The sequence below is a fragment of the Ictalurus furcatus genome, chromosome 15, assembly GCF_023375685.1.
Source record: "Ictalurus furcatus strain D&B chromosome 15, Billie_1.0, whole genome shotgun sequence".
In the NCBI taxonomy this organism is placed as follows: Eukaryota; Metazoa; Chordata; class Actinopteri; order Siluriformes; family Ictaluridae; genus Ictalurus; species Ictalurus furcatus.
Window position 1 is genome coordinate 10,311,196 of NC_071269.1, and position 16,153 is coordinate 10,327,348.

The window sequence follows — 16,153 nt, forward strand, 5'->3', positions numbered from 1 at the left end:
ATAATGCCTGATGAGGTTGGAGAATACATGGCAAGGGTGGACTCTTCTCTTCAGTTCACCCCACAAGTTTTCTATGGGTTTCAAGTCAGGGGACTGGGATGGCCATGGCAGGACCTTGATTTTGTGGTCAGTAAACCATTTTTCTGTTAATTATGATGTATGTATTAGATCATTATCCTGCTGGAAGATCCAACCAGGCCCATTTTAGGCTTTCTAGCAAATGCAGGTTTTCATTTAATATCTGTTGATATTTGATAGAGTCCATGATGTCATTTATACTAACAAAATGTCCAGGACCTCTGGCAGAAAAACAGCCCCAAAACATTAAAGAGCCACCACCATATTTAACCATGGGCATGAGGTACTTTTCCATATACAGTATCTCACAAAAGTGAGTACACCCCTCACATTTTTGTAAATATTCTGTTAAATCCATTTTTGTAAATTGTCCTATTAAACCGCTGTATGGTCTTGGCAATCTTCTTATAGCCTAGGCCATCTTTATGTAGAGCAACAACTCTTTTTTTTTTTTCAGATCCTCAGAGAGTTCTTTGCCATGAGGTGCCATGGTGAACTTCCAGTGACCAGTATGAGGGAGTGTAAGAGCGATGACACCAAATTTAACACACCTGCTCCCCATTCGCACATGAGACCTTGTAACACTAACAAGTCACATGACACCGGGGAGGGAAAATGGCTAATTGGGCCCAATTTGGACATTTTCACTTAGGGGTGTACTCACTTTTGTTGCCAGCAGTTTAGACATTAATGGCTGTGTGTTGATTTATTTTGAGGGGACAGCAAATTTACACTGTTACACAAGCTGTACACTCAATACTTTACATTGTAGCAAAGTGTCATAGCTGTAGCTACCGCTCTGTGTGCGTTACGTGAATGTAAACAGTTGGGAAGAAATCGGTGGTGTGTCACAATACAGTATATTGCATCTTTGCATTAGGTCTTAAAGTCACTGCAGGCTAATAAACCTGCTGCTGTCTGTGTCAGTAATGTTAATCAAACAACAAAAGACAAAGAGAAAATCACTCACTCATTTAACTGAATAAATTCAGCAAATTTAATAAGAATCACTGTATATGTCATACACTGAAGTCTATTTAATTTGACATTTAATTGCTTTATTCAATTGCCCTAGTATTTCTTACTTGAATACTACTGATGGACCTATTTGAGAAAATGTATCATTATTATGAAATAAGATTGTAGTCATATCACCCGCCCCTAAATATTAGCATTTGGTAATTCCAGTCTTGAATTTCACGTAAAATGTGAAATGTACTTCTTAACGTAGTAAATATCATAAACCCTGTTAGGGATTTTTAAAATTTATTTTAGGAATTAAAATGAAAAAAGTTACAAGAACAGAGCTGTGTTCAGTAATGAGTTTGTTGTCATTCATAGACATTAAAAGCAGTGATAAAGCATGAAGCTTGTTGTTATGACATGCTGCTAAATGTAACTCTACTCTCTCTCTCTCTCTCTCAGCCTATATAACTGTGGGGGAGAGGCATCAAATAATTGAAATGTCAACTCGAACTGGGGGACACCATACAGTGTGATACAATAACAAAACAGGTTAATTTGTATTTTCATACACTTGTAATATAATAAAAGTTCTACATATACCTCTATATTCCTTTTTATCTTTGAAAACTTTTTTTGATAGGAAACTAATTGAGGTGCTGATGACATGAAATAAAATATTCAATGGCAAGATGTAATACTGGTATTTTTTATTACATTTATATTGCCATTGTTTGTGAAGGTTAAAATATAAATTTAACAGCTCACTGTTGAGTTTACAATTGCAATTTGAAATCTTTGTTCAATTTAATTATCTTCTGGACTCGGCCGGACTCAACTAAGACTCGGCCATTAGGGACTTGGACTTGAGTCCAACTCGGCCCCTTTTGGACTCGGACACAATTGCTTAAAAACTTGGTCTCGACTTGAACTCGACAAAGGTGGACTCAGACCCAACACTAGGTGAGAGAGTTTGCATATGCAAGATGTAAATGAGAGGGTAAATTCGGAATCTTTAGTATTATATGCCTGTTTAAGACTGTATATCTGTTTGTAACCGAAGATGTAGTGAAAATAGAAGGTAAATATTCAACATTTTGTAGGGTTCATGGGGGGAAATAAACAATCAATGTAAAACCTTCAAAGGAAATGCCTCTGATTTTATTGTAATAGGATGTAGTGTTTAAACCTCACAGAATGCAGCTTTAATCTTCCATCACTTTTTCTACAATATTGCATTAAGCACATCCTTTATCACTTATTTTAGCATAACAATAATCAGAACCTGTATTTTACTTCAGTTGTTTTCACTATTGTTAGTTAAAATGAATCCAAATCTAAAATGAGAATGAACTTGAAATCTGTTCCTACACATTTTCTCTCTCCAAATAGGTTTTCCCTATGAACTTGTCAGAGGGTATGTCAGAATCTATATTTGTGTACTATTGCCAGGCAGGAGATAAACTAATGAGCTTATTTTTTGCATTTTAAGTTGGTCATGTCCTGCACAATCTGACTGCTTATTTGTGTTTCTGTCGGTCTCCTCACTTTTAGTGTCAGTGTGTCTGTCTGTCAGGCCTAAAAGGGTGTCAATAATTGTTGCACACCTATATTTAACCATTCTTTTTTTATATATAAACCTGTGTTGTGTTTGCAGTTGTTTGATATCCATGAGAGCAGAGTATGTTTGTGAATTTGTTTAACAAAAGATCATAAGGTTAAACAATAGAGACAATTTTTCACAACCTTCTTTGCTCATATTTGGTGCCAATTTAGTGGAGGGCACTGTACTTATTGGAAACATTTTTGTAAAGGGTCTGAATTTGTGAACAGCACTGGTATGAGCAGAGCATAAAACATGATTGCATGGGTGGATATGCAGCTTATGTTTCACAGGCTCTATGAATATGAACGTAATGTGATTAAATGACATCCATATAAATCATATAAGGTCAGAAGGACCTGCATTTGTGTATTTGTATTAAATTACATCATCCTTTTCTTTTTTACATCTTTTTTTCCCACTGCTCCAAATCACTTGATTCAACTCATAAGCTAATTAAGTATGAGCTAGGCTAAACACTGAAATGTGCAGGATGGTGGTAGGATAATTTTAGACAATAGTTGTATAGAAATAAACTTATGGCAGGCAGTATTTCAGTTCAGAATGTCTTCCCAGAGTGAGCACCAGCTTCAAAGGGAATGTATAAGTGTTAATCTTAGGCCTCAGTGAATCTAGTATATTTTCTCCTGCCGAGTGCTGAAAGAGGAATGGACATAACAAAATAATATATAGCTATATAGGAATGAAACCTGGATATGTTTCTCAGTGTACAGTTCTGCTCCTGAAATGTTGAGACTTAAATCAGTAGGGGATTGTCGAGCGCTGCGACACCTGCAGCAACGCCTCCATCGGCATGTTCTGCGTTCTTCGTCCTGAGCAGGTGGCCCACACACTCATTCATCAACACCTCCGTTCCTCTCCTGTATGGAAGTGAAATAGGTTAGTGGGATTTCTTGTCTGGGAGTAATGAAAGGCAACTGTATTTGTTGAGGTTTCCTCATCCAGTTTTACATCAGGATCTAAGGTCAGTTTGATTCTCTTTTCTTTGTCTTTTCTTTCAAAGGTCAGTTTCTCTTGTCTTTTTTTGCTTTCTAGCAAACCACGAGATATTAATTATTAACAATGTAATGTAGCAGCACAACAATCATTAGACAGTCTCTTTTTCTGAGAAAATTATTTTGCATGACTGTTTGGACTGAAAGCAGAAGATTCCTCATTTCCTCAGTGTACCTAATGTATGCTCCAAAAACACCCAGTTCACAGAGGCACATCTTCAGTCTCACTGGATCCCCCTTTCGGCAAAGGTAGTTATATGTGGGTCGTGGCTGGATTTTGTCCATCAGGATGTAGGCGCTTCTCTCAGTGCTGTTCAAGCTCTCCAGCACACGGCAGATCTCATTCCCATAAATGTTGTTGCCTGCGAGAAGAGATGTGCAAGGCAAACAGTGTTTGGGTATAAATAAAAACAGTAGTCTAATTATAGAAACCAGGCTTATTCTTATCTTAATGTTTTGGATCTCTTCAATAATAGATTATTAACACTTCAAGAGTGATATAACTATTCTAAAACATTTTTTTTTCATTTTTAAAGAAGTGAGCTTTCCTAACTGATCATAACATTTTTGATAAGATAAATTATTCATAGTGCCTCATCAATATTCCTCCATAGACCAGAAATTAGTCATGCTTATCAATAGCAGTGTTATTGTACAGTGTCAATTACCTGTGCATCTGGAAAAATGTAACTTGAATGTAATAGGTTGTGTATCTGAATATATGTAACTTAATATGTAAATAGGGAATGCATAGGGCCAAATCTGTGTGAACTGTTTGACAAACATGATGGATCACTTTAACACAGACTGTGCTGCAACCTCACCATACCCCAATCCCACAGTGAACGTGTGCGATTTAGAATAGCAGGTGAAACAGCAGACTGGAATAATGGAATTATTCCTTATATTAGCACCATGGAATAATTGGTATCAATGATCTTGGCATGATCCAAGGAGTCTATAAAGCTCAGTCTCATGACAATAGACAAAAGTAGTAAAAAGATATTAGCATTTTTAAAATTTTATTATAATTTGAAATGAAATAGCAGTATAATTTCAGAATTATGTTCACAAAAATGTTCAGTACAAATTCAAGGCTTTGATGCTCACATACAAGACCTTGTCTGGATCAGCACCCCCCTACCTCAACACTCTCCTGAAGGCTTACGTTCCCTCACACAATCGGCAATCGATTAATGACCAGTGCTTAGTCGTGCCTACTCAGCGTGGCTCAAGGTTACTTTCCAGAACCTTCACACTAACTGTTCCTCAGTGGTGGAATGAACTTCCAAGCTCAATCCAGACAGAACTTCCAACCTCAATCAAAAAACAGCTAAAGACCCAGCTCTTCTGTGAGCATGTAACTAACCCCTAAAACGCCAACCCCACATTACCCTAAAATTTTTTTATAATTAATTAATTAATTGTTTTTGTTTAAAAACAACTTTACTCTGGCTCTTACACCTCTACTCCATGCACTTTGCTTTTCCAGAACTCAGTAAAAAATCTTGTATAGTAGCACTACTTGTATTGTTCTCTGCTTGATATATCGCTTTGCTTGTATTTTCTCATTTCTAAGTTGCTTTGGATAAAAGCAGCTGCTAAATAAATATAATGTAAATGTATGTACCCTCAAGTCATGGTTGCGATCACATGTACTAAGATTGGTCTGTATAGGCTAATGGGTTATGGAGCTATAGCCTCACGTCCATTTTGGCATGATTGCCAATGAATTCGTGCAAATGTTATTTAAGAACTTTTAGCCAGCATGATCTGGAGATGATGTGATTTGATTTTCGTGAAAATTGGACAAATGCTCTAGGGGGAATTTGAAAAAGTAGGTTTTCAAAAGATTTCAAAATGGTGGAAGATCGGCCGACCATGGCATAATTGGTATCATTGTTCTCGGCATGAGCCAAGGAATGTAGCAAGCTCAGTCTCATGACAATAGGCAAAAGTAATCAAAAGCTATTGGTATTTTTATAAATCATGTTATCATTTTTGACCACAAGGGGTTGCTTTGCTGCCTCAGGGACTGGACAGCTTGTATTCATTGATTCATCGATTCATTATATGAAAGAGTGTTTGAAGACAATTTGAGGCCATCCGTCAGAAAGTTGAAGTTGAACTGAAAGTGGACCTTTCAACAGGATAATGATCCTAAGCACATTAGAAAAGGAATGGCTCAAAAAGATGAAATGGAGGGTCATGGAATGGCCCGGATTTGAATCCCATTGAAATGTGAAATGAAACAGACAGTACATGCAAGAAAGCCCTCAAACACCTTGCAACTGAAAGCATATTGCATGGAAGAGTGGTCAAAAATTCCAGCAAGGCAATGTCAGACCGGTGGACAATTATGCAAAATGCCTACAAGACGTTATTTCTGCTAAAAGTGGAAATACTAGCTTCTGAGATCAAGGGTTGTACTTAAGTTTTTCCACAGAAGAATATAACATCTATTGACATTTCTGTTGAATAAATGATTGAAAAATCTTCCTTGTGGTTTTGGTCAAGTATATCAGCTTTATTAATAGGCACTGTTTCAAAGATGATCAAATGTTTGCTTGTCCAAATATGTCAAAAAAGCCAACAATTTCCATGGGGTGTACTTATTTTCACATGACGGTATGATGCATCAATGAATATATTAATACAGGTTTGTTTATGTAATATACAGTATATCTGTGTCACCATCTTGGAAGCTCTCTCTATAGTTAATTATGATGCACTGTTGAGTCATTTCAGCATATTGCTATAGATCACTATACATGAAGTAATGAAGTGCACATGGTGGAATATGGTGTCATATGTACAGCTAAGCCTCACCTCCTCCTTCTCTCTGCGGTTTCAATACATACTGGTCTGGTTTGGTCAAAGCCATAGCCACGTTCTGGTCGCCTTCCTCTCCCTTAAAATGGGAGAAAAGTTGTTTCTATAAATATTTCAGAAAGCATAGTAATGTACTATAAATGTGTGAATTGGTACTCTACCATGTCTAACGTGTACAAGCCAGCAAAAGTGGCACGAATCTGAGTCACGGTTTCAGGCTCATCAGGAAAGAAGCTCTCAAGGACGCCTGGCCGAGCCAACTCCTGCTGGACCTTCTTAGTGCCAACCAGGTGGGTGCTGATGTCTGGACATTTCACAGCACATGAGCGCTCCATCATCAAGCGAGCCTCCCAGCTCTGTAATACATCACACATATCTCGTATATGTTGATATATGTTATATTGCATATCCTTACAATGCATAAGCTGAAAAAAAAACCCTCTTCTGATTAATAAAACCTGGAAACATTATGAAAGCAAAACTAAAGTCTAAGCTGTTAAAAATAAATGGTGTACTTGTTCCAATTTGTAATTTTGAGGCATGTATCCATTGCGGAAATAAACAACAGCAATCTCTTGTCCATCTCTGAAAGCAGACAAATATGTTTTCAGACAGATTTGTTAAGTCAGATGATAAGAGTTCAGAAGCATTTACTCATTAAGGGAAATAATACAAACACTCACACAAACAGTCTCTTGTTTTGGTCCAGATATCCACTTCTACTCACATCTTCAAATTGCCTTCTTATTACACGAATATTTCTGTGAATACACAACATACAAATGTTGTACACCAAGATTTTTCCCCCTGCTAAGCTATCTACAGCTAATTTGTTCATTTGTTTAGAGAAGGCAAAGTTATACTTTAACACTAATACATCACAAATCTTTGGAAAGTTTTATCAAGCAATTATGAGATTTTAAGATACTGAGCCACATGTTTTGATACTCAAGAGACCAAAGATAATATTTTGCTGTAAAACTTCTTACAAATATTTTGTGACATGTGAACAACATATTTAAGCAATATTGCACTCGCAAAAGTGCTGTTATACTGCATATTGGCACAGCTGTGATTAGGCTGGTGGCATGAAGCCACAGATAATCACAGCCATGCCAATATGCAGTATAACAGCACAACTGCAAGTGCGATATTATAACTGTTTTATAAATAAGCAATTAATATTGAGTAACTTATATTTTAGACACAATATGGCCAAATAAGTTGGCTAGCTGGCTAGTTATGATATGAACATTCCTGTTAAAGGTGCATCCTGTGAAATTCTCTGGCCTTCTTCTTTTTCAACTTCATCTGACTGTTGGTAGCTTTGGAGTTTTATTTGGCGAACACAGACAAGCAGAGAGATAAAATGAGACATTTATTCAACATTTATGGAAGGAGTCTCTGGTGTCTGCGATTAGTAACAGTACGTTTTCCACCATGGGAAAGCCTTCAGAACTTTTCACCTTCTGCTTTGTCACAGACAAGCTATGTTTTTCTGTCTTAAAAACTTCACAAGAGAGAAAAAAAGAGCCTGGTGAGGGAATGACGTTTATAGCTGCTATAACAAGTGATGACAGGAACTACCTTGTTTTGCAGACGTTTCACAACATTAAGTGTAACTATAAGTGGTTAAAAAGCAAAAACGTATCTTTTATAAATAGAATTAAAAAAATGTAAATCACTGGCAAATTGCTGTGGTATACAAGGAATAAAACTGTCAGAGAAATGGCATGCTGTTCTTGGGAAACAATCCACTTTGGGGTGTCATGTTTTATTCCTTGCTCAACTCACTTTTGCCAAAAAAGTTCAGACAGACCCTTCTAATTCCAGTGTTTTAAGTTTCTGGCCAAGTCAAGCATGCTGTGGTCAACAACAGAGTTCACCTCAAGTGAGCTCCAGACCAAAGTCAACACATTAAATAACATTAAACATTAAATAATAAGCCTTACAGACTGTGTTTGTGATGAGACAGAGCATCTTACCTTGCCCAAAGCTCATTCTCCACGTATCGATGGTCATAAATGTTCCTCTGGATGTCCTCGACTAGGAACATCACAACTGCCCTGTGATAAGTAAACATTAATTTACTATTAAAGTAGACAAGAGAAACATTTATCTTTTATGATCCTTAACAAAGTTTTGCTGTATCAAATGTTTGTAAGTCATACTATATTTGTCATTCATAGGTTAACAATCAGTATAGATGAAGCTCTATAGTAATTTAAGGGTCTTAAATGTTAAACTAACCTCTCAGATCCATAAAGCTCCCAGGCCATTGCCAAGCCTTTTGCCAGACCTGCTGCTGGATTGTTATCTAAGATCAGTTTGCTTTCCTCCAACCGGTCTGCAACCTTCAGTATGTGCCTAGGATAAGAACATGTGAAAAACACAGCTTCCATTCACGTTTAGCCACAGTTAGCATTCTGGCTAGAGCATGGATCTAAATTGCATGCTACTAAACAATCAAGTGAGTGCATACACTCACCGATGAACATTTGGTGTGCGTGAGGAAAGACCCCCAAAACTGGCCGCAATAGTATTAATTTCAATCTGTTTTAAGGCCTCTTCTCCTTCAGCATGGTTGATCATGTAATCCGAGCGATTCAAGCCCAGCACTATTGCCTTAAATGACAAACAGCACAAGAGCAAATTCAATCCAAAAGTCTGCATACGCTTAGGATAGAATAAAGTAGAAATTAGATTTATAGCAAGAGGATATTTAGTGTGTTAGGTCTCATAGACATTCCGCCATTATCACAAGCAACAAAAATGGTCAAATATTGTAGATTAATAACAACAAATAAGATTTCAAAGTAAAGAAAAAATCTAAATACTCTCTCTTTAAAAGTTAAGAGAACACTAGCCAACTAGCCACAAGTCAATGCGCTTGTTTCACATAAACGCTACTATCCAGAGAAGGTGAGGGCTCACGTTTCTATGCAACTGGCGTCTTTCTTCAAACTGCTGCTCATGTTACATCACAGGACAGGTGAATACTCAGAGGAAATCACTAAACATTCCTTCTGCATACATGAGCTCATAGACAACCATGATTGTTGTTGCCCCGATTGACAAGGAAGAGTTTACATCCCTCTCATGCAGAAAGCAAGACTAATTTTGCTTTCTTGGACTCCTAGCCACAGATGTCAAACTTGCAGTTACTCAAAGACAGAGCAACTCCTTCCTGTTGCAGTAGTCAAGAGCCCTTATGAAAGTGATATAAATTTTTTCTAATAATTTATATGCTCACCTATTGCCGTTATAACTGCCTCCAAACTGTTTCATATCCTGTGAACAGCATTTAGTGTTTAGAAGTTGTGAAATTTCACTCCATCATCATGCCAACTTCCCCAGAACACTTCCATACACATTTTTCCTGACATCTCTGGTCTAACTGCTAGATTGCTTGGCAGATCGTTGTGTACTCGTCTTTACATATCTCGGGTAAATATCCATTCAAAAATGTATGTTTTCCTGTTAATTTAATCTTTTTTTGTGGTATGATGTTATCTTGTGTTTTTTTTAACTGTTGCCAGAATAAAAAAATGATGATGTTGTTGATGTTTTTGTGGATGAATCATTTTTCCATCCATAAACTATGGGGGATGCAAATTTCTGCACTAACACATCTAAATGTCTTAAACAACTTAGAATATAGCACATTTTGTTTGAAGCAACAAATTTTTCATGTTATCAAAATATTTGAACATATGACTGGCAGGTGTTTTCATGTCAAGCCATTTTGAATCTGACAAAAGTGGGGAAATCAATAAGAGCCATTGCACAAGCATACAACAAGCTACAGTCACGTGAAAAAATAAGTACACCCCATGGAAATTGTTGGTTTATTTGACATATTTGGACAAGCAAACATTTGATCATCTTTGAAACAGTACCTATTAATGAAGTTGATGCACTTGCATAAAACCACAAGGAAAAATAGCTTTTTCAATCATTTATTCAACAGAAATGAGGTGAGGCATAGCTGTACATATGACACCATATTCCACCATGTGCACTTCATTATAGTTATATATTCATCTATAGTGATCTATAGCAATATGCTAAAATTACTCAACAGTGCATCATAATTAACTACAGAGAGAGCTTCGATTTAAAGATGGTGAAACAAATATACTGTATATTGCATAAACAAACCTGTATTAATATATTCATTGATGCATCATACAGTCATGTGAAAAAATAAGTACACCCCATAGAAATTGTTAGTTTGACATATTTGGACAAGCAAACATTTGATCCTCGTTGTAACCGTGCCTATTAAGAAAGTTGATACACTATCAAATGACAAACAGAACTGATATAAAAAAAAAATCAGTCACATGGAAAAAGTAAGTACACCCCTACAAGATTTATCACACCTTCAAATCCATAAAATTACAATCAGGTGTACAAGATGGGTGGCAGTGATTAGAATCTGCTTAGGGAGTGCAGGTGGAACCTGTCTTATTTATACCCCTCTCATATCTAGTGTCTGGTGTTCCCTTTGCTACTGAGGTGTGTGGCGTCCTCATGACAAGATCTAAAGAGTTCTGTAAGGCCTTCAGAAAAAAGGTTGTGGATATCTATGAGTCTGGCAAGGGATTTAAAAAGATCTCCAAATTATTTGAAATACATCATTCCACTGTAAGGAAAAGAATCTACAAATGGCGACAGCCAATTTGTCCAGGACTGGCTGTTCCAGCAAATTCAGTCCAAGAGCAGACCGTCTGATGCAAAAAGAAGTCTCAGAGAACCCCAAAATTTAATTGCAGGATCTGCTATTAAGTCTTGCAACTGTTGGTGTCAAAGTGCATGCTTCTACAATCAGAAAGAGACTGCACAAATTTGACCTGCATGGGAGGCATGCCAGGAAAGAGCCTTTGCAAGACTACAGTTTGCCAATGAGCATATAAGCAAAGACCAGGGCTTTTGGAATAATGTTCTCTGGACAGACAAATCAAAGATAGAGTTGTTTGACCACAGTAACAAGAGACATGTTTAGCGCAGGCCAAAGGCAGCTTTTCAGGAGAAGCATACGAACTATGAAGCATGGTGATGGAAATGTTATGGTTTGGGTTGGCTTTGCTGCCTCAGGGACTGGACCGCTTGCATTCACTGATTCAACTATGAATTCTGCATCATATCAAAGACTGCTTGAAGATAACGTGAGGCCATCTGTACAAAAGTTGAACCGAAAGTGGACCTTTCAATAGGATAATGAGCCTAAGCACACTGGCAAGTCCACCAAGTAATGGCTTAAAAAGAAGTGTTGTAGGGGTTTTGAAACGGGCAGTACATGCAAGAAAACCCTCAAACATCACGCAACTGAAAGAATATTGCATGGAAGAGTGGTTAAAAATTCCAGCAAGCCTGGTGGACAATTATGCAAAATGCCTACAAGAAGTTATTTCTGCTAAAGGGGGCAATACTACCTTCTGAGGCCAGGGGTGTACTTACTTTTTCACAGAAGAATCTCACATCTGTTGATATTTCTGTTGAATAAATGATTGAAAAAGCTCATTTTCCTTGTGGTTTTATGCAACTGTATAACTTCATTAATAGGCACTGGTTCAAAGATGATCAAATGTTTGCTTGTCCAAAGAAGTCAAAAAAGCCAACAATTTCCATGGGCTGTACTTATTTTTTCACATGACTGTATACTACAATTTGAAATGTCCTGAAAAAGAAAGAGACCACCACAGCAGCAGCTAATGACAAACATTGTGAGAGCTGTAAATAAAAACCCACTAAACATAAGTCAGTGACATTACCAACAACCTCCACAAGTGCAGAAATATAGAGGCCATACCACAAGATGCAAAACACTCTTGGTTTTCTCCTATAGACAGCTCTATGGTGTTCATGTTGGTTTATCCTTTTTAACAACAAATGCAGTATTCACAGGTGAAACCCAGGGCTCAAATCCAGAGTAGACATTCAGTTATTAATTGTTTTTATTTTTTATGTTAAATCTATCTAACAGGGTACATCTAGGCAACAAGAAACACCTGTCAGTCATATGTTCCAATATTTTTGATCACTTTAAAGATGGATTTCTTCAAACAAATACTGCCATGTTCTAAGTTGTTTAAAGGGTCATGAAACCCCCGTCTTTCAGCTCAAGTCCACCTCACAATATTTTTGAAAAATGCAACTGGGCGTGGATAGCTGTGAGAAGAAGGGAGGGGAGAGTGTGCGTGGCAAGGCAAGGTAGGGGAGGAAGAAGGGGGCAAGTATGCCGACTTTCACTAAAATTCAGGGGTAAACTGTGAGGAATTGTAAGATTTTTATAGCTGGCAATGTCCAATAAAATACATTGACTACCGTCTGCTTTTTTGCTTTAAAAGTAACTGAATGCCCTGTTACATATATTAGATAAATCGTAATTTTGTATAATTGTATACATATAAAATGTACTTATACAATTATTATTATTATAAATGTATAAAAATATATATGTTTATATACACACACTATAAATGATGTTTTAAAATGTTTCACGATGGAGGTATACTTCGGGAGTAGCAGTAAGGATAGGTGATCAGATTGACCGAGGTGTGATGACTTTATAAGCTTCAGTCACATTAGTGTAGACATGATCCAAAGTATTGTCACCTCTTTTGGGACAGGAGACATTTTGGGAAAAATCTGGTAAGTGCAATCCTTAGGTTGGCATGATTGAAATCGCCAGCAGTAATAAAGGCACAATTAACCAGTTTTCGTTAACAGATGCTAACGTTGTCTTTTATGATGTGTGACATGAACACTTCTGTTAAAATCTCAGAAAATGTTTAGCGTTTCCTGACGCTTTAACAACTTGAGAGTTGACCTGCAGATTAAATCAACTAATTGTATGAAATTATGTTTTGTATCAATTGAAATGATGTATATTATGAAACATAAATGTATTCACTAAAATTCCCTACAAGTAGTTTGCACATACATTAAATAATCCTAGTTATCATCATGTTATATTACCATGTCCTGAGGATCCTGCTGAACTTGTCTGTAAATACTGAAGAGTTTTGCTGTGAAACTGTCAACCTTGATGGTGCTGTTAAGATACACATCACAGTTAATGACCTTCTGAGCATGAACACAGAAAATTTCCCAAACGCACACTCTACATTCACATTCTCCTAAAATTAACTGCAAGGAAAGATAAATGAAAATGACATTTAGGGGAAATCAGAAAACCTTATTTTGTTTAAAAAATATATATTTCTAAAAACGATTGTTACCACGTGAGTAGTACCTTGCAAGAGCCTCTTCAAGGAACCGTGGACTCTGACTGACTCTGTCTATCAGCCGATTAAAATGGGTTGAGATTTCAAGGGCCTGGTGAAAGAGTACTGAAGGCACCGGGGAAGGGAAGAGTGTGAATGGTGCATAACTGACCACCTACAAACATACACACACACAGAGCTTGCACATAGCATTTTCACACATAATTTAGTGAATGATCAGTGTCTGGTCATGATGTACTGGGCCATAATTAACTTTTCAAATGCTGCCATGAGAGAGACTAGATTGCAGATATAACTCTATATTAATCCTGCTTCTGTGAGTCAGTGTTGAGGTTTGAGTTCAGATTTGTTCAGGTTTATGTAGTTTAACAAGTGAGACTGTAACAAAAAAAAGTAAAAATGGTTTACTTCTGAAGAGTTTGGTGATTCTTTAGTGCGCATTAATACACCATGCAACAGTGCAGAATCTTTAGCGACTGCCTCCAGTTCTTTTATTAACTCCTCATTTCTTAAGAGCTCATCTGGAATCCCGTGAGTAGCCATTGACATCAACCTGGAATGAAGAAAGAATATTATGTACAGAACAAAACAACAGGGTGTTTTTTTTTTTTTTTATTAAAGAGTAAAAAGTTTATTAAAGTCATACTTTTATATATTTACATTTAACATTGTGGAATGGCCACAAAATAAGTTAGTTACTGTTGTCACTTGTTACATTTAAGCAATAGTGCATGAGCAGGAGTGCTGTTGTACTGAATATCAGAATGACTGTGTTTCCACCCTAGGCATGAGGCCACAGGTCAAAGGTACGCTTGAGGCCAAAAGTATGTGGACACCTGATCATCCATCCATCCAGCGTGTCATTGGACTGGGGGAGGAAACCGGATGCAAACATGCCAACTCCACGCACACATGACCCTGGAATCGAACCCCGGACCCTGGAGTTGTGAGGCTAACGTGCTAACCACTAAGCCACCGTGTGCCTGACATCATCACACCCATAAACCTGCCCCAAACTGTTTTCACAAACAATCTTATCCAGAAAGGGCCTGTGTGGGTGCAGGTTTTCATCCCAACCAAGCAGGAGCCACACCTGATTCCACCTGTTTAATCAGTTGATCTTGGCTTTCAATAGACTCAGGTGTGGATTCTGCTTGGTTGGAATGAAAACCTGCACCCACACAGGCCCTTTCTGGATAAGATTGGATACCCCTGGTCTAGAATGTCTTTTGCTACATTTATAACCAAGTGGGAACTGAAAAACAGCTCTCTAACTTGTAATTCCTATTCTGAAAGTCTGAGTTTTCGAAGAGCTCAGACTTCTCCGAGTTGCGATTCTGTAACATCACAATAACTTGGCAGCACAATTTTTAAGCATTGTCTTAATTTCTTTTATATATATAGTCCCCCTGAAAGTATTGAAACAGCATGGACATTTTTTTTTGTTTTTGCTATACACTGAAGACGTATGGTTTGAGATCAATTCAATTTAGTTTAGTTTGTATTTGTTTAGTGCTTTTAACAATGGACACTGTCCCAAAGCAGCTTTACAGAAATATATCATGTGGATAAGATGACAGACACCAGCTTAATAAAGTTGAGGAATGTTTAAAGGACATTAGACACTGGATGCTTATTAACTTCCTCTTACTTAATTCTGATAAGACAGAAGTACTTGTACTAGGACCACATGCAGCTAGAAGTAAGCTTTCTGATTACATAATAACTCTGGATGGACTTTCTGTTTCATCATGTGCAGCAGTAAAAGACCTTGGTTTGATTATTGACTCCAGTCTTTCATTTGACGCTTGTGTAGATAATATTACTAGGATAGCCTTCTTTCATCTCAGAAACATTGCTAAGATAAGAAATATAATGTCACTACATGCAGAAAAATTAGTTCATGCTTTCGTCACCTAGATTATTGTAATGCCTTACTGTGTGGATGTTCCTGTACGTACATAAACAAACTCAAGTTAGTCCAGAATGCAGCTACAAGAGTCCTTACTAGAATCAGAAGATATGATCACATCGAATGGCATACGTACTGTCACAGTGTGTCAAAATAAAAACTGCACTCCTCAGTAACCACAAGTGACACGCTGATCAGTGAACGTTATCTGTCTTGAAAAGTAGTTAATTTACCCAAAAAGTGAAGATTGCTTATCTAATGAAGGCTGCTTACCGTCCTCAGATTCTAGTGATTTTATGAGTGCAGGTAAGAGTACAACCAGGTGTTTGTGGCAGCTTGGAAGTCAGAAAATGTATTAAACATGCCAGACTAACCCCCTGAAGGTACGTGAAAACAGAAATGATGCAACATTGCTCGTTCTACGGGATGATTTCAAAATAAGAGCCCCGTTTTATTCTATGCTACTACTACTGAAACTGTAGTACATACTGAACTG

General features: G+C 37.3%; 1 protein-coding gene across 1 annotated transcript; it reads right to left on the reverse strand.

Moving 5' to 3' along the window:
• Window positions 1-801: 801 nt before the first annotated feature.
• gss (glutathione synthetase) lies at window positions 802-16,075 on the reverse strand. Its single transcript, XM_053643070.1, has 13 exons — window positions 15,931-16,075; window positions 14,154-14,298; window positions 13,754-13,899; window positions 13,477-13,552; window positions 8,981-9,117; window positions 8,743-8,859; window positions 8,478-8,558; window positions 7,176-7,253; window positions 7,008-7,077; window positions 6,654-6,848; window positions 6,490-6,571; window positions 3,836-4,022; window positions 802-3,525 (listed from the first exon to the last, which is right to left on the reverse strand). The coding sequence occupies exons 2-13, from the start codon at window positions 14,292-14,294 to the stop codon at window positions 3,402-3,404; spliced, it is 1,434 nt and encodes a 477-aa protein (XP_053499045.1). The 5' UTR covers window positions 14,295-14,298; window positions 15,931-16,075; the 3' UTR covers window positions 802-3,401.
• Window positions 16,076-16,153: the final 78 nt, after the last annotated feature.